Consider the following 24,053-nt stretch of genomic DNA (forward strand, 5'->3'; position numbering starts at 1 on the left):
ATGCGTCTACTATGAAGTTCTAATGGGACTATAGACTGCAAAAAGTTGTGCCCCTTTGGCTGCAAAGCTGCTGCATAAGGTCTGTAGTGCACGCTCTGGCGCTTGAACTTGGCACCTTTGGTAATAATCGGATTGGCTCTAAAGCTCTTAAGCAACAGTTTTGTGCTACTTGGGTGTTCAGATAGTACTCGTGCTCGCTTGTTCGCATTGAGGATTACTGAAGATTATTGAAGAATCTAGTTGTAAATAAGTGATTAAAAAATTGCTTTGTTAAGCATACTAGCCCATGATGATGGAATTACTTCGAGTTGCCTTTTATGGAGCCCACCCTTCAATCTCTTGTATGTCGCTAATTATAAAACAATAGTGGAGTCCACTCATGACTAAAACGCTGGCCTATACTTCGGCCAAAGAATATGCATTGCCATCTAGCGTGGCAATGCAGTCAGCTTTTTGGCCACGATTCCCGGTGACAGCGATGCGGATAATTAATAAACATTATAAATAACAGAAACTCAATTTATTGTGTCTCATACAAAGGGATAATGGAGCTAAGCTACCTTTCAAAATGCGTAGTACAGTTCTCGTAAATCTAAATTCCAAGTACATGCATGTTGTCCATACTAGTTTCGCCCCTCCGCCGGCCGCTGATACCTAAAAATGGTTTCTGCGCAGCGACTCGTGCAATGTTGGCAGTAACTGTTTATCTATGTGGAAATGTCTAAAGAGGTTTAGTTTAGTTAGTTATAAGGAGGTGCAGTTTCATACGTCTTCAAATCCGCTGGATACACTGACCCGTTAAATAAACCCTACGTTAAATAAACCTAAGGTTCATATCTTTTATTTCAAGAAAGCAGGTGAGCCATAATTATAATAATTACAAATAATTATATGTATGTATATGTAGATGCACGTAGTCTTTGTAGGACCCAGTGACTCGGCCTAAGTTAGTTAGTCGGTGCTCCTAAGTTAACCCATACAAAAACATACTTACATACATTACACACACAAGCATGCCTTTACCCGATTTTGTGAAATGAAAATAGGTACAAATATCTGAATTGAGAAGCTCAGTTCTCCTTTTTGGGAAGTCGATTAAAACAATCATAGCAGGAATCATCTTTTTTACTCATAGCTCCGATGCTCAGTTTAATCGAAGACACATATTTGCCTACCGGTTTCTCTCTCGATTTACAGACAATTTCATTTTAAAATCTTTATTCAGGATATCAATTTTACCTGGCAAACTTCCCCTTCATCAAACTACTAGTCATTTGGGTACCTCAAGTGATAGAATCGCGAAGTATCGAGTTGATTTCCGATCATTCGATAGTCGCCGAGACTTAGAATCGAGATTTTTTTTCAAAATTCGTTCGTAGTGTGACAAACCTGTGAGACATTTAGAAATGTTCATTTTTCATAATTTATATCGATTTTTAGTTGCAAGAGGCATGAGTGCCTAATTTTTATCGAATGCCCACATGTAAATAAGGTTGTATAAATATCTGAGTGCCTCAAAATATGTTTTACGTGTATCATGTTGCCTAAAGCTTTTTTGATCTTTATAATGCCCTAAAATAGGAAATTGAAATCAGAAATGTATTTTTACTATTTATTTGTTTCAAGTTTAACATTAACCGTCTGTGTGACCGGAAATGGTAATAAATAGTGGACTATCTGTAAACAAAATAGTTGATGCTAGTATCTGAAAATATTGTAGAGAGTCTAGTGTTTGATAAGGTTTCTGAATTCTATATATAATTCTATATTTCACAATTTCTAAATAAAAAATCCAAATCACTATAATGTTTTATGCATAATAAAATTTCGCAAGTTTGGCGTTGCCTTAAATTATCGCGGTTCGATAAGCAACATGTTTTGCTGTTGATCTGTAAATAGAAAAATAATTGACGAACGACTTGAAGTAAAAGGAGATCGATTGTTTAATATTTTTATAGGAGCACTCGTGCTGTCTGTGGATTTAGAACTAAACACTTTTTGACTTATTAGGTACATTTCCTGCTGTAGTCTTGTTAATATAAGAAGATTGAATGTTAGCAAACCTTTTTAATATTTAGGAATGAGTTCAATTAAAGTTTGCATCTTGGGGCGCCCACAAAACTGCGAGCGATTTGTAGGTACTTCAAATCGTTTGTTAGGGTAACCATACCTGTTTGTGTGGGAACCCTTACAAATATACGCGTGACTATTGTTTTGCTTGTGCTAACCTATAATACCTATTGTATTTTAACTTCAAATTTCCACCTAGTCAAAATATTGTCGTCGTCACAGCCTAGAAACGTCCACTGCTGATCAAAGGCCTCAACCAATGTCGGGAGGTTTGCCTATACTCACAGCATTAGGCATGCTTGTTGATGAGCGCAGTACGGGATTTTTCTTTGGCAAGTTAGCTACTTTGTTAGCTTGTAGCTTTATTGAATGCTCCTATAAAAATATTGTAATAATGGCAATGTACCGATTCCTTCATCGTCATCGATGGCCAGCCATCTTAGTTCGTTGTGCAGTTTCTCCAAGTTTTCTTTATTATCTAGTTTTGCCTCTCTTATCTGCGATTCCGTTAACTGGAATAGAGAGAAAATAATATGATATTTCTAATTGATTTTAAGTAATTTTCGCACTTTTAAGACTATGATATACTCTATAAAGCTCTAATGACAACCAATAACATTAAATATTGTTCAAAGATTATAGGACATAACGTGGAAAGGTGGTCCCATCAAGATGTAGGTAGGAAGCGGTAAATTAGCTTCAACAGAAAATAGTTTTTGTAAAGAAAAAGCTGTGTAATATAAACTCGCTTTTATTAACATTTCTTAAAATAAACGAGTCTCTTTGTAATAAAACTATTCACTCACTAACACTTTCACAATAATATAAGTTCTGTCCCAGAAACTAAAATGTTTGAAATCTTTATCCGATCGAAAATTCGAATTCCTGCGGATCATTTTGTATCTGATGATAAAATTAAAAAATATTAAATTTCTTTTGTATAACTTGGGCACTAGTTATATAACCTAATGTATATTTAAGAAGAATCATATTGTCCAAAAACAAATACATAAGAATTGTCATTATCATTTACCTCGAACCTTCGGTCGACAAATTCCTCTCGTATGTCTTTGGTCCTTCTATAGTTCAACTCGTTCTGTGGATCTTGACCATACCTCCTTCTATACGGACTGAAGTACGGATTCAGTGGTATCACCTCCCTCTTTTTTAGATTGCCAATCACCATGGTATTTGAATCAGAGTAAAACATATCTTGAGGCCGAGAGTAGACCATTGCAATTTTTACCGTGACGTAAGCACATAAGACAAGCTTGTGCACCATTTTGAAAATGGAATTCAAATCTAGTTTCGAAATTCAAAGATTAATATTTCCACAATTTGAAATTGGAACGGATTTTGTCAGACACACATTAGTTCCTGTTGAAGACGAACGTATAAGTGAGCGAGAAATATGAAAGCAAAAAAATGCAGTAAAATATTGAAAGATCTAGAAAACCTAGTAGTTTTATTACGTAACAATACTAACATTTTATGGTATTATAAAACGTTAATACGATTTGCTAGAAATAAAAAGGGTAGTAAACATGCGTATGAAATGACGTATTTGCGGCTTCTAACATGACATGTCATGAATTTTATTTTATTTTTCCTGAACCGTTATGAATTTCTTCTATTGAATACTTAGCAAAAAAATATTTATCTTAGAGCTTATATTATCTAATGTCTTAAACCTTTGGTGTCAACTGTGAAATTCTCAAATATTATTGTTTCTAATCTTTACTCAACAGCACTTGAAACACATTCGTTATAATAAGTACTAATTAATGTTATTCTAACGTGCTTCGTACGAGTTCGTTCACTTTAAATAAGTTCTTGAAATTGTACAAATATTGACTTAACAATCTTATTGCAATGTAAACTAAAAGCGTCATTAATTACTGAAGGTTGAGTTGGAATACATTAGTCATTAATTTATGAATGTACATGTTTTTTCATATTTTCATGTTTTCATTAATTTTCCAAAGGATTCATGTTCCATCAAACGGGTAACTAGGAGCCTACGTTTATTCCGTGTGTGTTTTCATCTCAATAGGTTTAACCGTTCTAGGATGAAAGAGTTACAGATGGAGAGAGACAGAGAGAGAGATTACAGAAGGTAATAAATAAATATTATAAATTCCAAAGTACCTTCAGTAACAAATAAATATTATAAATTCTCTGTGATAATTGGTTTCCATGGAGTATCCAAAATTGCCTCAGTCTTGTGTAAGTGAAAGTTTGATAATTAGCTGTTTGTAGTGGTGAAATGTTTATTATATACTCCAGGGTAACAACTACACTAATATGCAAGTCTAGACTTTATTAATTCTGGATATTTTATGAATTATTTCTGTAAATATATCAGTTTTACCATTATCTGTAAAATATTTAACTGCTCAGCTACATGATTCCTGAGGTAAAAAGATGGATGGATAGCCCAATCATAGATAAAATAACTGTTTTACCTTTGGGGTGTAGAACCCCCATCACCGTCAATAATAATAACCTTAACCCCATAAATAGTATGATCATGTAACGTGGCATATGTTGAACAAACATGGTGTTTAAGAGTTGTTTGTTTTCTAACAGCAGTTTAGATAGTTTTACAACGTGAGGTAGTTTTAAAGCACGCGATACAAGCATTGTTGTGATAGCTAATTTATTGTAGTGTAGAGTTAACCTTTGTGTTAAGAGAAAAATAATCTAGACTATTAACCCTTTGACACAACACAAGTAAGTTGATGAATTAATAAATAAATAAATGAGCAAACAGAATCCCCGCGTCTACGTTTATTCATTTATTTTAGGGAAATTTCATGGTCCTATAACGTTAGTTCTTAGCTGGATATAGGCCAATTACGAGACTTTCTTAATATTTATACCTACTAGAACTAAAGCTTATTTGAGAATGCCGACGTTAGAATGAACATTCATTCATTTGATCTAATGCGATTGATGTAGACATCTCAAAGAGCTTGCTACCAAAATAATACGCAGGGTGTAAAATTTGATAATTTCTTATCCAATTCCAATTTAGAAGCAATGTTCCCCTTTATCGTACAACGAAGAAGGAAAGTATAATAATCAATTACAAAAGTTATTTAGTTATGAATAGCAAAACTCGGCGAAGTTGTAAGATTACGATAATTGGCCGATTGTCCGGACTAATTATGCAATTTAACTGAAGATGGGATAACAAAAGTTTGAGTGAAAAATTAAATATTCCTTGTAATCTGGAGTTTGGAAGAAGTTCGGCTATTATTTTGTTTGTAATGATAGCTCTGGCTGACTTGAATGTTGTGTTCAGAAAACTTTGTGTAACGTATCTTCAGATGTTGTAAGTTAAAACTTAGTCAACAAAAATATGTAGTTAAACATGTAGCAAAAGCATGTTTAGCTACATGTTTGGCCAACAAATTACATTAGGTAGGCTTCTCTTATGGTGTAGTCAAAATTTTATTGTGATAATAATTCCTAATCAATCATCAAAAATTGTCGACGAGGGAACAGATGTTCACTTTATTAATGAAAAGCTTGATTTTGAAACAATACTCACGCCCTCAATTCATACTAAAGTTACATAACTTGACACACTTTTTCTATTAAAGTACTTTCAAGCATTTCTGCCGCAAGATTTTCTTCCAATCTGGAAAATTCGGAATTCCACGCGCATATTTCTTTCCGTAGCACAGTTGATGCAGTTGCACATTCTTTAACAAATAGCCTTTGTAAAGTGTAGCATGCACCCGGTCGTGGTCGTGAGAGGAATAAATTATTCTTGAAAATATACTTACCGTTAAATTACCCACAAGTTTCGGCGAGAAATGTAGATTTTGTACGTAGGAAGAAATAGTTAGGGGATTTAATTTTTCAAGGTTTGTTCTTAAAACGCAAATGAATAAAACAATACAGTTCTCAAAATCAGTCTCCACCTCTACATACGTAGTAATTTTATTTGGGGTTCTTCTTTTATAGTTCTCGTGGTGTAAAAAGGGGAAGTTAAAGAGAAATATATTACCCATACTAGTTGTCAAAATACAGCGAAAAATTTTATGCCAGAGAATCGATCAATGTTTAAAAACTTTACATAGACTTGCCTCGCTTGATATATTTTCCAAGAAGCTCAATAAATTGAAAAATAAATATTACGCACAAAACTTATTTTTCGCCAATTAAAATCTTCAAATATTCCAACATGTTAATAGTTAAAGTATTTTATTCTGAAAATTCTTCGAAAGATACACTTGATTTAACATTGCTGGGGAGCAAAGGAAAAACTTTTGAGAATGGAAAGTCCTAAGAATAAAGTCTTAAGAATAAATTTTGACTAACTTTGTAACGAGAGGTACTAATGGATGTCATTTACATACGCCATGTGTAACGGCCCTATATTTTTTGTATGTAGGTCGAAAAACTTGGAGTCGAAAGCTTGAAATTGTGAACTTAGTTGTTACATTTCTTTTAAGAAAATATAATATTTACAGAAAATAAAGCGGTCAGTATTTTTAAAATAGAGAAAGAATGTTACTTGTGAGACGTTAAGCAGAGAAAATAAGGAAAAGGGCAGGAGTATGGTAAGTTAATTTAAATTAAAATTTAAAAAAGTTATCTATAGAAATAAGAATGATAAATAGATGTTATGGACCAAGTGATAAATTGGGCAGTATACATAATGCCCGGTCATTATGAATAATGCCCAATATGAGAGTGCAATTTGATAATAATTATTCAAATAATCAAATTGACCGGGCACTATATATATTGCCCGTGACCTTTTGGGCAAAGTAATACAAACATATTTAATTTCATTTTTTTTTATTGTTATTGACATTTAACTTAAAATAAACTAAATATTAAACCACTTAAATAATCAGCCTCATGATTTGGATGAATTATGAAGGACTTCTGCCTTAAAAATCCATTAGTTTTTGCATTTAAAAGTTAAGGAAAGTCATATTAAAAATATAACATAAAATATAATTAAATTTAAAACCAAAAATTTACAACGTATCTTTGTTTTATACAAATGACTTATTATTATAAAACAAAATAAACTAAAGTTTAAGCGATCGGACTCATTATTTGGCATAATTAACTTTTATTATTTAGCTTCTCTAAATAAAAGTCACATAGAAAATATAATTAAAATAGGGTGCTATTTAAACAGGCTTCTTTTTAATATCATTACTCGCCCCCAAAAACGTATGTTGCCTTCTATTACTAAGTCAGCCACAACACATCCCATATCAATTGACAGAGCATGGAAGTAAGCATGCAACATGCAGCAAGCATGGCTTCTGTCACGGCTCCGGCGCTGCGGGGCTCCGGCGGTCCCATGCGAGCTTATCGTCGCAGATGGTTTTCACGCTCACCACCGCAGCTTCGGCTTGCTGGCCGGCTCAGCCGGCCAGCCTCAGCCGTGGCGGCGAGCGCTTCAACTACCTGCGCCTCAGCTCGCAGGCCGCCTCGCCCCTCCGCGCCTACGCAGTTTTGAATTGCACTCTAGGAGTAGGGCAGATAAGACTACGTGGAGTCGGTTTTGCAGCGATTCGTTTTCGTCACTAAGTTCAGATTTTAATACAATGTTTTGAATCCAAATTAAATTCTAACATAAAAAAAAGGAACCAAGAAAAATGACATCAAGAAAAACGAGGCCGAGTTAGTAAATTAGATGACAATTGTCCAATTAATAATTTTGTGGCTAGACTTATAATTTCCCATTAAAATAGAACATATAATTTAAAACAATAATCATAAAATATGTAGCAAGTAACAGGATTTATTTATGAAGAGATAGAATAAGATAGAACAACTGCCACCCTCGCACCGCATAAAATATAGCTTTATTATCAATTTGCCCAACTATCATGTAGCAATATAATAATGCCCGTGCAATGTGATAAATAATGAAGTTAAGATAGTTATTAATCACTTGGCCCGATAAAGCTAGACATTATTCATAATGCTCGGGCATTATAAATAATGCCCGAATTAATCACATGGTCCATAACATAGATACCGTTTAAGATTGAGCTGGGTGTATCCGAACAGACAGTCAATTTGTTTGACGAAAGTCTCCTGTTTTCATTCCATTGGTAGCAAATGTTTTATTTTGTAGTTCCCAGTAAGTTACATCTTGTATACAACATTGTAGTAGGTCTATTGTCAATATTGACTTGTCTGGATGTACTTAGATCCTTTTACACAATGTCTAGACTTCTCTGAAATTTACTCGACCTTAAAAGGATAAAAATAGTAAAAGGTTTCTTATGTTTTTCAATATAATATTTCTGAGTCTTACAGGAATTGTTTATTAGGAAGTTCTCGATGAACAAATATTTTTACGTATAATAAGATTATTATATAGTTTTGATCAGATAATAAATATATTGTTCTATTTATTGGAGTTTTTTTTATTTCATCAGCTCCAAAACAACAGAACCATGAATTAGAGCAATAATTCTGAGATAAATGAAGAGTGGCACAAACGTGAAATTTAAACAAGACGACGGCTATTAAAGTGGCCATTTGCATTAGCATGGATAATGGCAGCCGAACATTCCCGTTCATGACTCCACAATCGATCTTAACTTTGAATTATGTAAACCGAAGTTTGAATGAATTACTAAAAATACTATGAAATAATTTCGACATAATGTCTTATTTCTGAAAAAAAAAACGTAGCATACTTTTGATAGGTATTAGATTTATTTTTGCAGATATTAACTCAAGATTTGAGGTTTATGATCAAAATATTTCAATTCAGACACGTACAAATTTTTGTGCACATTGTGTTTTGTGTCATTTTCTCAATGTTATTTTCATTCTCTTCAATAATTCAAAAGAGATACTGCCGATGTTTTAATGACATAAAAACCTGATATTAAAATCCGACAAAACAACAAAAAAGGGAACTAATGTAGTAGTGAATTCGCTAACATTACCAGGAACCAACTCACCCCGAAGCTACATCTCGAGCAGTGCTTCCATCCCATAACACCGCCATGGGCAATGTAGTTAACTGGTAATAGAGGCCGCACTCAGATACCTACCTCAAAGGGCAGCTCAACTAATCAACACAATTTACTCCTGTAATCACGTAAACTGTTACATTGATAATATTGCGATTTTGGTGTTGAAAGGGTGTAGGTGGCTTGTGGCGAAGTAATCATAGCATGATCATCATATTTATCGGCCTTTTTCCTTGTCTTTCTGCTAGGTACAGACCTCTTCTCATTCAGAGAAGGAATAAGCGTGATACTGAAAGCTATGCCCTTACTCAAGGCGGAAAGGCGGATTGGACCGATCTTATTAAAACAATATTCCTTCAAAATGTTCGGACGGTTTTACTTCAACTTGAGAGTACGAGCGCATGGACGTACAGTTTCATACAAAAATATTACAAAATTCACAAAATATTTGCTATTCATGTTTACATATATCATAGACCAATAACTCTTATTGGTCTATGCATATACTTAGGTATACTACTTTTTTACTTCCCTACTTTTAGGGTTCTTGTTGTGTTTGGGGTTTCATCATCAGCCCAAAGAGAGCAGGAAGATAGAGAACAATCCATATTTTTATCAAATCATAGGCTAAGTTTCTCCTATTTACCTACACCCTCTTTAAAACAATTCATCACACCTGGATATATTTTAATATTCTGGTCGTTGGTCCCGACTGTACTAACGAAGGCAATACTTCAAGATAAAACTATTTAATTTGTGTTAGAATGGTGAAGTCCTGCCTCATTCTCCACGGTTTACGAGATGAGAGGGCCAAAGAGTAAGTGTGAAGACGGTAGACAGGATCATGGTTTGATACCATTCTTGTTAAGTTTTTTTTTGTGTGGAAGAAATTAATAAACGTTTAGAAATCATATCATCTCATCAATCATGTGAAGGTTGCGCATAAAGTGATTGTGCATGTTAATGATATAACTGAGATGAGGAGGTCGAATAGGCAGTCGTTCGATGAAAAAAACTGGTACCCGGCTCAACACCAATATAGTCGGAAAAAGGCAAGGCAGATGATGAATCGTGCATGAATGAACTAACATTATTTGGGTATTACTTATATTAATTTAGGCAATTAACCTACTACAAATTATAAAAAATAATTTACATACAAAATACACGTAGGTACGAAAGATGCGCCGACTCCACGCAATTCACGCATCTATCAATTCACCTACTCTATGACATAATCCTTCACGTTTTCTCATCACGTATAGAGGCTTGAAAAGTTTACAGTCGTCACTAATACATAAACCGAAGGGTTTCAGCTGAGGAAGAATTCCCAGGCGTCACCCATTGCTTTTGGAGAAGATATATCAGATACCTATATCTAGAACATTTTTTGAGTAGGTACCGATGTACTAGTTTTGAGCGAACACTAAAAGTCAATTTTGGTTTGGTTGGCTGAGAAATTGATGAGCGCTTTGGGGAATAAAATTCTAGTAGGTGTTAAAAAAGGAATGGAAACTCAAATATTTTAGTGGCAATATACCCACTGTTCTTATAATTCTAAGGGCTCTCGATAAGTATTTAAAGTAGGAATAATCAAAAACTTTCTTATCAAACCACACAGTCTAATAAATAAACGTGTTGTCGGTTTAAGTGGATCTATGCTACCTACTGACTATTATTCCAAACACCTTACAATATTAGGGTGGCCATCAAAATAGTGTTTGTAAACACAAACTCGTAGAAAACGTTTGAAACAAAAAGTGACATCACATTAATATTTTTGACCATTTTTATATTTGTGTCAATAGCTATTGTCTTACATTGCATTTATTAAGCCTTGGCATTTTACTTAAAACTGCCTTTTTGAAAAATAACAGGCATACAATGCTCATCTCTTTATAATAAAACTTGTTCGTACAGATTCTATAACGTAAAAAGCCTTAGCAGGCCGTTGTTTAAAACAATAGACTGCCGCGCGCCGTCACTCATATTAATTTGTTAAAATGTTTTATACTCCCGCTTTCATGAGAGCCTGGTACCTTGGCTGTTTATTTTTGTAATAAATTGTATTTGAAGTGCATACAAGGTGTTGATTTGCATTTGTGCCACAGGAGGAGGACATACATACAATACGTAAATAATCGATTGGAATTACAGTAGATGGGAAATAACTAATATGCACTGCTTTTTTTGTCATTGTAATGTCGTGGTATTTCCGAAGTTATCCAATTTTATGAATGAAATTTATGAGTGATTGTTGCGTATGTTTTGTGTTTGCGTTTGTGTGAGGGTGCAGCACGATTGTAACGCCAGTAACACACGCGCCAAGTTTAAATAAGGCTAGATGACATTTACGGAATTCCGAAAAATAATTAAAGACAAAAAATTACGTACCAATTTTTTTATTGATTTGGGTCGAGAATCATTAGCATAATTACCTCCTTGAATATGGCACGGATGCAAATCAACAGCTTGTATATACCTAGTATTTTTTCTATATTTTGACTTGACTTAGAAGCACAAAAAACGTACAATAAGTAATTAGTTAAAATGTCTCATGAACAAACAAAGAGTATTTGGAAGAAGTTCGTAATATATTTTTTTCCAATAAAAAAGAAATATTATTATTCTTAAATTATATACAACCACCTTGGGAATACCTATACTTACCGTGAGAACATTAACACCTGGTAAAACCACTTATGAAAAAACTTAGCGAATTTCTAGTGTGTCATCAAAGAAAATTTTATTTATTCTACTTGTATGGGCCCATAAATAAATATGTGAAGATAAATACGTCAATACATAAATGTATTAGGCTTTATTGTTCACAGTCACGCGATGTAGATCACATAAACTTTGCCCAAAGAAGGAATCGAATTCAACATCCTTTACTTACCGGTCATGCTTGCAATCACTGATCCAAAGATCACACAGACATATCATCTGCCTAGCCTTTTCCCGACTGTGTTGGAGTCGGCTTCCAGTCTAAAGATATGTAGTTGAGTACCTGTGTCTAGCATGGAGTGACTGCCCATCTGACCTCCTTAACCCAGTTACTCGGGCAACTCAATACTCCTTGGTAGGACATTCATGGCTTACCACGCCAAGCGTTGCTTAATCTTACAATTAATTGATTCAAGCAGTTGTTACTAAGCCACAAATTTTGATAATCAATTTTATTTAATAAATATCTTAGATAATAACTTCAAATGATCCTTCAAGTAGTAACGTGAATCGAGCAATTTAAATTGAACCAGAATATTTGGAACTCTGATTACCTCTCGAATAGATTTGAGTGGGATCATAAATCATATGTACATTTGGGTCAAAGGATCGAGACAACGATTACGGCATAACGCTCACATTCAAGTAATGTACGCTTAGGAGCAATAAACTCCGGTTAGAAATCATAGTATTACTTACCTATTGTTACCGAAAGGTGTCATATTTCTATCTAGAAGGTTATGCTGGGGTTTCATCCGCTTCACCTTAAATTCCATCAATTGGATAAAATACCAGGTTTATATTCATCTCTACAGTACATACCTACCTCAGTGTTAAATTCTATCTTAATCGGTTCAGTCGTTTTAGAGTCATTACATAATACAGACCGTCAAGTTTGGCTTAAAAGGTATTCAGTAAGTTTCATTACGTCGATTCATTTCAATTGTACTTTCATCTTAGAAATAACGTAGCTACACAAGGGCTCCTTTTTGACCATGTGCGAGAAACACTTCAATCAGGACGTGTGTGAAACCGCGAGCAAAAACTAGTAGTAAATATTTCCCACGTTTCACCAAAACGTATGGTCACCATTCATTTCAATGGATGACCTAATGGATTTATATCTTCCCCTGCACAGATTTATGGTGACATTGTCGAGGCCCTTGTTTTCAAAACAAAGCGGTCTCGGGAACAATATAGACCTTTTTAGGTCCAAATTTCCAAAAATGATTGTATCGCCAACCACCTTTTTGGTCTTTTGCGAAAAACTTTAAAGTATGGACCACCGGTCCTTTTATCCGAAAATAATAATTTGGTTATTGCTTATTCATCCTTTAAAATATTTTACCTCAGTGACAAAATTATGTTTATTTTTAATTGTCTTTTTGTTTAGATTGGGAGATTTTGCTCACTATACTTACTTTATTAAATGTTTTTCTAAGGCTTGAGTAAGCTTTGTGTTTTTCCGGGAAGTACTGTAGTCCCAAAATTTATCCTTTGGCCACAATTTGTAGTGAGAAATATTCTGCGAAAGGTTTAAAAACAATCGCCCTTAATAATAATAATAATAAGCCCCGCAGGGCATCTGAGGCGGATGACGGGGAGTAGCGACCCCGCGGGGCTATATATCCGAGTGCTCCAGGGAGAGTATACTGTCCCCCATCTCCGGCCTGCCGGAGTGAAGCATGACGGGGGATAGGTCTCCCGCCTCTTGGCTTGCCTTCATCGGCCGGTCAGAGTGGAGTCGCTAGAGCAGGGTTAACAGCCCACTCGGAGGGTAGGTGCCTCGTGGTAAGTGGCGAGTGGGCCGGTGATGCTGGACCCACAGGGAGCGCGTGATCTGCGTTTAAAGTCCGCCGAGGTATCCTCACCCTTCAGCCGCTCATGTACCTGTTGCCCCCTTGTTGCGATTTAGCGACTGATTCCCGGGGGCCCAGTAAGTGAGTTGGCGAGTCTCCACCTGCCATTTTTACGTGTATTTATTACATTGTTATCGGCAGGTGCCATAGTTCCCGTAGTTTCCCCATTCCTAGTCCACTAGCATCCCATCACAATAGCCCAAGTAGTTTTCATCCATAGTTAGCAATAGTTTAGCACAGAACCGGGGATTGTCCTTGGGTACATTTCTATAGTGTATACAGGGATAATCGTCGGTTTTGTGTCACCATTTCATTAAAGTTGTCTCAAAAGGGCTTCAGCGTGTTGGCTTCGGCCCCACGTTCGCCTCCCAAAAATCCGGGACTCTATAGTCCCGAGGTCTGGTAGAGACATACAAGATAATAATAATGCCCCGCAGGGCATCTGAGGCGGATGACGGGGAGTAGCGACCCCGCGGGGCTATATATCCGAGAGCTCCAGGGAGAGTATACTGTCCCCCACCTCCGGCTTGCCGGAGTGAAGCATGACGGGGGATAGGTCTCCCGCCTCTTGGCTTGCCTTCATCGGCCGGTCAGAGTGGAGTCGCTAGAGCAAGGTTAGTCCTGCTCGGAGGGTAGGTGCCTCGTGGTAAGTGGCGAGTGGGCCGGTGATGCTGGACCCACAGGGAGCGCGTGATCTGCGTTAAAAGTCCGCCGAGGTATCCTCACCCTTCTCAGCCGCTCATGTCCCTGTTGCCCTCTTGTTACTTTTCAGTGACTGATTCCCGGGGGCCCAGTAAGTGAGTTGGCGAGTCTCCACCTGCTATTTTTACGTGTGCAAACATTGTTATCGGCAGGTGCCATAGTTCCCGTAGTTTCCCCATCCCTAGTCCATTAGCATCCCATCACAATAGCCCAAGTAGTTTTCATCCATAGTTAGCAATAGTTTAGCTCAGAACCGGGGATTGTCCTTGGGTACATTTCTATAGTGTATACAGGGATAATCGTCGGTTTTGTGTCACCATTTCATTAAAGTTGTCTCAAAAGGGCTTCAGCGTGTTGGCTTCGGCCCCACGTTCGCCTCCCAAAAATCCGGGACTCTATAGTCCCGAGGTCTGGTAGAGACATACAAGATAATAATAATAATAAACTTGTTTATTAATGGCAACTAGGCCCAAACTGTGTTAGTAACAACAAAACTTAGAATTATGTTAGTAAAAGAAATAATGGCAACTAGGCCCAAACTGTGTTAGTAACAATAAAACTTAGAATTATGTTAGTAAAAGAAAAAAGAAAAAGCGACAATATATCAAATTACGGTCTTCTGACCAGCACTTTCATTACATGAGACAACCAAGGATCGTCATACTTCTCAGATAATGTTTTCAGTATGTTGTTCGAACTAGACCGCGCTCTGGACAGTGTGGAATAGATCTTCTTTCTCATTATCGCGTGAAAATCGTCAGTATGCGTAGAGGCAAACATACCTGACGCACTACAGAAACGCGGCAGTCCCAACAACATCCTGAAACAGTTATTATACTGCACACGCAGGGCGTCAAGCGATCGTTTAGTATGTCTCATCCACAGACTGCTCGTGTAGAAGGATTGGCAGTAAGATTTAAATAGTGTAATTTTAACCTCCTTACTACAACGAGCGAACCTGTGAATCAACATGTTGCCACGTACCGCCAACGCCCTGCGTTCCCTGTCAATATCTACTTCGTCTCTGAGATCCGAGGTAAGGAAGTGTCCCAGGTATTTAAATGTATGTACCCTGGCTAACGGTAATCCATTTAAAGTTAAGACCGGATTTTGCGGCACTTTCCCATCTGCCGTCTCAAAAACCAAGTATACACTTTTTTTCACATTGTACACGAGGCCCAGACTATTGGCATATCGCTCACACACACGTAACAGCTTCCTGACTGCGCCAGCTGTTGGGCCCAGCAGTACCATGTCGTCTGCGTAACTAAGATTGTTAACGCAAACATTGTCAATCCAGCATCCGACACGCATACTGCTAAGCTCAGCAATCAGCCCATTTATATACAGGTTGAAGAGCTTTGGCGAAGACAACCCACCCTGTCTCACTCCACACTCCAACCTGTACGCCTCAGACAGAGTATCACCCCAACGAACAAAATTCAGCTGGTTATTATAAAAATAACGAAAGACGTTTAAAAGATCACGCGGAAAACCTGCTTCCTTCAACCTCTCCCATAAGACATCATAGGCCACAAGGTCAAAAGCCCTGGAAAGGTCAAGGAAACAGGCATATATGGGGGTACTTCTGTCTGTGTAATATTGGACAGTCTGCTTGAGGCTAAGAATTGCACTTTCTGTAGATAAATTGGGTCTAAACCCAAACTGTGCATCTGCTAAATGTAGGATCTTGTCTAGTTCTTGGTCAAGCAGACTGTCCAATACTTTAGCCACTACGGTGGCAAGCGATATAGGTCTATAGTTAGAAGGATCAGAGATATCCCCAGTTTTATTCTTAATTATGGGAACCACCACTGTTTTCATCATATCTGCAGGTAAATAAGAATGGCTAATGCAAAGCTTAAAAAGCATAGCCAGCAGCCTAGGCAAATGCACTCCCGCATATTTTAAGTGTTCGATACTGAGGCTGTCATGTCCCGGTGATTTGCCTCCACGCATTTTATTGATCACGCTAGCAACTTGTTTAGTGGAAAATTTAGAAAAACACTCACCATGACACTCCTCAGCATCTATACTCCTTTTAGAAGGTCCCAGTGGCGATGACACAACAAACCGATCCCTGAACATACTGGCAATATCCTTCCCCACATCACAATTTCCTATACTCACAGGAAGACCCGGTTTAAGATTGAGTCTATTGGTAGCTTTCCAGAACTGTGAAAATTTTTTTGACGACCTATGTGTTGCTAAAATGTCCATTTTAATTTGGTCTTGATGTTTCTGGCACCATTTAACCTTTCCTCGAAAAACTCTTTGGGTCTCTCGCATTTTTTCCCATATTGGACCAGATTGGGGTTTGTTATGTTGTATCCATATCTGATGACTTAACCGAGCCTCCCTGTGGGCCCCGTGCACATGCTTATTCCGACCAATGACACGACATTTTCTTGGAACCACCTTGTGCTCAGAGGTCTGAACAGCCGACTCAGATAACACTAAAGTAATTTCATCATACAGCGTGTCCAACCTTTTCTTGTGCTCAAGATTGTTGCACATTTTATCAGCACACATTACAAAATCCTCAGGGAAATCAATGTCTCTAAGCCTACTATTACAAAGGTCATGGTATCTGCCAATCTGAATATCACTGCGCTCCCGCCATAATACCTTGTTAGGGCAACTATCCTTAGTTTGAGTCATTTTCGGCCTGACTATATTAAGATCACATAAAACCGACAAAGGTAAGTGATCCGACCAGTAAACACCATAACCTATGCTTACACTCTTTACAGACTGCCAGGCCGCCTCTGTAACAATACAGTGATCCAGCCAGCGTCTGCTGCCATTTATATCACTAATATACGTGTAATTATCAACTTTTTCTGTTAATATTTTACTATCCGCACATACCCACTGTTGATCTAAACAAACATTACTCAGTTCATTCCAAAACGGTTGATTAGGATGCGCATTAAAATCCCCAAGCATAAAGACCGCTTCAACTTCACAGTTACTAATTATCGCACTCATTTGACTTAGGCAATCGGTAAATTCTGACATATTTTCAATATTATCTGTAGGCATATATACACTAAATACAAGAATAGTCCTATCACACAAGGTTACCTTCAAGGCCACAAGCCTTGCACTTTCACATTGCACTACTTCAACCGATTTAAAGATGCGTTTCCGCCACAACAACGCAACTCCGCCATACGGACGGCCCCGAAGAATTCCCGAGGATGTGTCGACCGCTGACTTGCCCGTATATTCAAAATCCTCGTGGATCATGCCAAGTATCGGTATATCATGAGGCAGCAGCCACGTTTCTTGAATAGCTACAATATCGGCACCTTGACAGATTTTTCTCACACTATCCATTGAGCGTTTAATTGACTTGCAATTAAACGTTACCATCTTTAAAAACTGATTTGCGTTATCTTCATTACCCATAAGTCGTTATTTACTGCTCGTAATACTCGCATTATCTCCAGTAGCTTTATTCTTTCGGTCGAAAATAAAAAAGCGCCTGAAACAAATTCCTTCTGGCCATATTGTATCATTCAGAAACATATGCAATTTGTTCCTAGGAATACATAACTTATATGAATCATGATATTTCTCTCTTTTAGTACTTAATTTTTCAAGGGTTACTTTTTCATGAGTTTTATTCCAAATATATTCAATGATGTCTGATTCTAGAGTTTGTTTACATACATTTGATATGTAAATCGGCACAGAAATTTCAGCTGCTTTAAACTTTGAGTCTATGTTATTTTTATTCGTGCCAATGTTACTCTGAAACTTATCACGACTACGCTTATTCTTGTAACATACTGTCTGCCAGCTGTTATCAGTACTCCCTTTAACAACATCTGCCATCGTAGGCTTAGTAGCAAACTGGTTTTGCAAGTCTGAGTGATTAGTCATCTTATCGCTCAGCTGCACATGTACGTCACTCGCACTGGTATTGCACTCAGCGACGTCACAGATACACACAGATGTGCAGTTTGTGTGCGAAACCACATCAACAGCGCATGACTCTGAATATTCTACCTCCTTATTGTTTACACATATAGTTGCAATATTCTCGTTTGAAATCTCCGTACCTGTCTGATCGCATATTAGCGACGGCGATAATAACTCGCTGTTCGGTATTAACATAACAGAATTACTATTGACATTATCACCCCGCTTGTCTTGCGTAGTTAACTTACTAACAAGATTCTTGCTATCATTACTGTTTTTTCCATCAACCGTCTTACCCTTCATTGAATTGTGGCTCATATTAATACTATGCTGCATTCCCATAGGTCCACTGTCATAATGGAAACTATCTATTAAACATGCACCTCTCTTACTATTTAACCTTAACTTAGTGCCCGCATCAGGTTCCTCAGATTGCAAGTTCTTTAAAAAATCTTTGGAGACATAATCCGTTTTAATCACATTTACTTCTTGCTGTAACCACAAAATATCCTTAAGCAAGCGAGTTGCGTCGAGATGGTCAAAAGTTACTGGCGGTAGACGATGCAACTCTCGTGCCACAAAAATAGGAATTTTATCCGGGTCTTCAGCGTCCGTAGATTTCAACAACTCAATGATATCTTCTAAATCTCTGTTTACCTTACCTTCCTTTCTACGCTTCTTCATTTTCTTGTTAGATACAGATTCAAATAACAACTTTTTGGCCGTTAAAATTTCATCCGCATCAAACGCCGTTTTGCAAATTCTTATTAATGAATTCTCATCCATCACAGTCATTTTGTTATGCACAAAAGCTAGCACTTCATTTATCACTATATTGCAGGAACAACATTTTACAAAGTTCGAGGTCATTGTCCTCACACTCGCACCATAATCAGTCAACGACTTTGTCAACTACTTAAATGTAATTAAAACATAATAATATTTATGACAATCCTTGAAGTTAAAAGAAAGGGTTGTGTTGAGGGTTTTCATGAAATTAAGTAACTGTTTTATCTATACTAATGTAAATAAGGGGAGTTTTTATGTAAGACTCCGACACTACTGAACAGATTTGGAATATTCACTGTTCAGCTACACTCTTCCCGAGTAACATAGGCTATATTTTAGTCCGGTACGAGAACGAGAAGCCGAAAATCGATCTTAGTGGCGTGCACTTGGAGAGGCCTTTGTCCAGCAGTGGACTGCGATAGGCTGATGATGATGATTTTTATTACGTTTATATATTGTTTAAAAGAAAAATCTTGAATATCATTCCGACTGTATTTCAATATTCTGTAATCTGACCGTAAGCCCAACTTATCTAAAGAAATATTTGCAGAGGAGCTAAGTAGTAACTTTAAACTTGCTCGATAGAAATCTTATAAAAAGACTTATTTTTAATCAAACACTGGAATCCCAATTTATTCAAGATCTTAAAATTATTTGTTTTTTTTTCTCGTTGTAAAGGAAACTTTATATCGATGGAATGTAATTTAAAAAATTGGAGGATTTGAATTTTTATTTGAGACCTAATAATACAAATGAAACTAGGTCCATTCATAAAAATAAGGGTTTGAAGTAACAATATAAATGAATCTTTTGTTTCACTACGACTAAAATAGTGTTAAAGGAAAAATTTGGAGAGAGCTCTTTTTTAAACGTAAAGGTATGTAATTTTAAATTCTTATAAGAAGTCAAAAAGTCTGACAGCCCGACTCACGTAACTGGGTTATTGAGGCCAGATAGGCAAACGCACTATATAACACAATAGTATTAACTCATATGCTTTACTACACACCGAAAGTCGACCCCAATATATCGACCTATCCGTAGAATAAAGTTACTTTTGCATAATTGTGACTTTAGAGGAGAGCGATTTGAAATTTGCCAAGAACAAAATCAGTCATAACATTTTTATTAATTGTTCTATTTGATTAATTATTTTTCTAAACATGTAAAATACTATTTAGCATTGTTTGTCATAACAATATGAGATAAAAAACTGTTATTTTTGTCATTTGCAGTGTTTATGTTCATATGTGACTATTTAATATGGAAATGCCTGCGTCGTATGTATACATATAACTTTATTCTTGGTAAAACTGATAGCCACATGTGTACGTGTAACTTTGTTCTATGTACATAAGTATTGTGTTCATAAGTTATATGTGATAACATGGGATAATATATTAATAAAAAACAAAATTTTTTGTTAAACATTTATTTTTTAGAATTCAATGTAGCTGTGTAATTATATTAGAGTAACATAATTATATTTTCTTATAATAATTAGTACCCGTTTTATTAGGAACTATACATTAAAACATATCAATAAAGAGTATAAAACTTTAAAAACAATTAACAAAGTAGGTAGGCAGTAAGCTCAAAAAACTCAAACTCAATTTTTTTTTTCATAATTGTATTAAAAATCAAAATATAAATCTTCCAATCAACAATAACCAATCAAAAGTCATCAAAAAACAAAATTTTTAGTTAAACATTTATTTTTTAGAATGCAATGTAGCCGTGTAACTATATTAGAGTAACATAATTATATTTTCTTATAATAATTAGAAAAGTACCCGTTTTATTTAGGAACTATTAACAAAGTATGCAAAAAACTCAAAAAACTCAAACTCAAACTCAATTTTTTTTATAATTGTATTAAAAATCAAAATATAAATCTTCCAATCAACAATAACCAATCAAAAGACATGTGAAAGTAGGTTTTAAAAAAAAAAAAACTTAGTACATATTAAAATATTGCTGATATTATTCTTCACTATCGCTACTAACAACATCATTATTTTCATTGTTATTCCATGGTAAAGATCTAAAGAAATCTGCATGTTGAGATGGTATAATTCCTAAATTAACTAAACTAATGAGATCCTTATATTTGTCTTTGGATAACTTGAGTGGCATTTTATAAGCTACTTCTAAAGTCGGTAAAGAAGATACAGCATTGCGGCGGGTATTTGAAGTTATAGTAACAGTTTTATACTCGGTTTCTGTATGATCACATTTATACAGTAGCTTGTTAGGTTCTAATTTATCGACAAATACTTCTTTCACACAGTTCCACGTTACTTTAACCCCTTCTGTGTTTTTACTCCATACCTTATTATTCACGTGAGATTTTAATTCAAAGAAATGATTCTTTGTCATGTTCCGGACTTCATACGGTTCTCCTGTACATTTAGCCCAGCGGACAAGCAAACGCCATTCGTCCGGAGTATATATTGTTTTTTTTGCAGCCTCTTTTTCTATGAGAGCGTGCACGCTATCCCCCTCGTTTTGTGTGTGCCCTTTTTCCAGAAACCTATGTTTTATTGACACATTAAATTTTTTGGCACAGTAAGTGTAAAGAAAGAACACAAAACGGTTTCTATTTTGCCCGGCGCAGTTGTCCGACCAAAAGCGAAATTCCTTAACACCATTTTGTACATTTTGCTCTATAAAATCCAGTAAGCAACTGCCCACTTCATTTGCTCCTCGCTTTGCCACCGTTTCGTCCCACATATAACAATAGGCTTTCTTCCTACCCATATCAAAAATGGTGAAATCCAAGCAAGATAATTTACGCTTGTAATAAAACAGACTGACTTGACCATGAGGACATGATAACACTTTTTGAAAATCAAAAACAGCAGATAAAATTTTACCATTGGATTCAACAGCATCACGTTTGTCAATATTTTTTAGTTTACGAGCTTCATTTTTATTCGACAAATGTGTATTGTATGCTTCTTTTTCTTGATCAGTGGGATCACTTTTGTTCCGAAAAATATGACAAACATCACACTGGTCTTTTTTGGGAATGAAGAACCCTAAATTGAAATTTTTATTGACGATATCCCGATACTGACGTTCAGTAACTGCTTTGCTAGAATATATATTATTATCTGAACTATCAAACCAATCCTTGTAAAGTTGAAACATTTTTGAAATATTTAAACTGCCGTCCAGGTATAGCTTCGTAGAACTCTTGCGAATATAGTGTGATTCAACGGGAGCAAAAGATCGCACATGATCACATACACTCTTGATTGTGTCAGGCTTTATTATCTGATTGTGATTAGTATGGCGTCCTCTCATATCTTCCTCTATAATAGTACTGCCATCGTATTTTTCCCAAGATGTTTTGATTATTTTGCCACTAACCGAGAGAGTATTTAGGAACATTGTTTTACAGACATTGACTACTTCACTATGGCCTTGCTCGTGATCAGGTATAACAGGTAAGAAGTATTTAAAAGTAAATTTACGATTGTTAGGCACTTCGCGATTCAAGCATCTATTCTTCAGTAGTTTTTTAGAATACTTAACTACAAAAGCCCATTGCTTTTCTCGGTTTCCCAAACGCCAGAACTTTTGAAAACAAGCATATCGTTGATCATGCGTAATTTTTTCAAAGCATCGGTATCTGCACTGACACGGAGCACCTAAAATTTTGTCGTCCACTACCTTTCCTTTTTTCGTGACATATTTTTGACCAATGTTTTTTAAATATTTACGTTTCACGTCAGACCACTCAGATGTACGTCGCAACCGTTTCTTAGATCTTTTCTTTGGTGGAGCAGAGAGTTCATCGTCACTGTAATAGTTAGTAGTGCTATGGGCATTACTAGTTGATGGTGACATAGTCCAGTGGTCATCATCATGAGTCGGACAAAAGGCATCATGGCAATTTTTATGAGTATTTAAAGGAGAAGGCATAGGCGTAGAATTAATGTAATGTGTCGGAATTGAAGGGAGGTCGCCAAAGCTGATAGCTGGTGAGTTTTCAAAGCTAGACGGTGCTTCAAGCGCAAAAGGCGTTAGATCGTTGTTATTGTCAAGCATGTGCGAAAATTGTTGGTTATCTGTTAAAGAATTTTCAGCAACATGAACTAATATAGAGCTCGATGCGTCGGTAGCATTAGTTGATACATTATTTTGTACAGGACATAATTGAGGTAACTGATTGTCTGTGACCTTGTCATCAGTAGATCCAAACACGTCTTCCCATACTTCGGAGAGGTCTTTTTGAATGTTTTCAGCTCCTTCTGGCACTGGTGACGTTGCTAAAACTTCATGATTGCCCGTGCCGGTTTCTAAAAACAAATAATATATATTCGTAATATAACAAAAGTCAATAAAATGAAATGGCGTGAAATTGTTGTAAAAAGGTCTGCATAAACTAAAAATAGAAAAATAATTTACATATTGTTAGGATTTCACGGAAATTTTGAGTTGGAAAAAAGGTATATCTCTATATCAAACAAAGAAAAAAGTTACAGTTACACATATACCTCATAAGTTTTGAACTGATTCCATCGAAAAAAGTAACATTTGCACATGGAACCCAATTTTTTGGCATAGTTTCCGAGTAATATAGTAGTAAGTTAAGAAGTGTGTGCTAAATTAATGGTTGATATACTATTAACACGATTACTTTGAATACGAGAATTGTTTCAAAATATCGATAATTATTGTTTTTAAATATTTTGAAACAATTGTTAAAACTCCATAGAAAAAAGACACATAAAAACTTGGAACCACTAATTTTAATTATTTCGCGTTAGAAGCTTCCAGTTAAGAAAAAAGTTTATAAAATCATTAAAAGGGCTAAAGCTTTATTTAAAACAACTTAACATAATACAAGGTTTTGCTTGCTTACCTGGAATATCCATATTTTCATTATTTACCGCAGTGGAGTCGGACATAGCACTATTAGTTTTATTAAGTGTACGCTGTGATACAAGACTTAACATATATTTAGATCGCGCGTTTTTCATTTTGAAATCATAAA

General features: G+C 36.0%; 2 protein-coding genes across 2 annotated transcripts; both read right to left on the reverse strand.

The window, feature by feature from the left end:
* Positions 1 to 1,845: 1,845 nt before the first annotated feature.
* Positions 1,846 to 3,352, reverse strand: LOC124640244. The gene is made up of 3 exons (XM_047177928.1): positions 3,104 to 3,352; positions 2,477 to 2,582; positions 1,846 to 1,889 (listed from the first exon to the last, which is right to left on the reverse strand). Exons 1-3 carry the CDS (start codon positions 3,350 to 3,352, stop codon positions 1,852 to 1,854), a joined length of 393 nt encoding a protein of 130 aa, XP_047033884.1. The 3' UTR covers positions 1,846 to 1,851.
* Positions 3,353 to 21,031: 17,679 nt separating this feature from the next.
* On the reverse strand, positions 21,032 to 23,640 carry LOC124644925. The gene has a single exon (XM_047184611.1). It carries the CDS (start codon positions 23,102 to 23,104, stop codon positions 21,032 to 21,034), a length of 2,073 nt encoding a protein of 690 aa, XP_047040567.1. The 5' UTR covers positions 23,105 to 23,640.
* Between the last annotated feature and the right edge of the window lie 413 nt (positions 23,641 to 24,053).

Source organism: Helicoverpa zea, chromosome 2, assembly GCF_022581195.2.
Source record: "Helicoverpa zea isolate HzStark_Cry1AcR chromosome 2, ilHelZeax1.1, whole genome shotgun sequence".
NCBI lineage: Eukaryota > Metazoa > Arthropoda > Insecta > Lepidoptera > Noctuidae > Helicoverpa > Helicoverpa zea.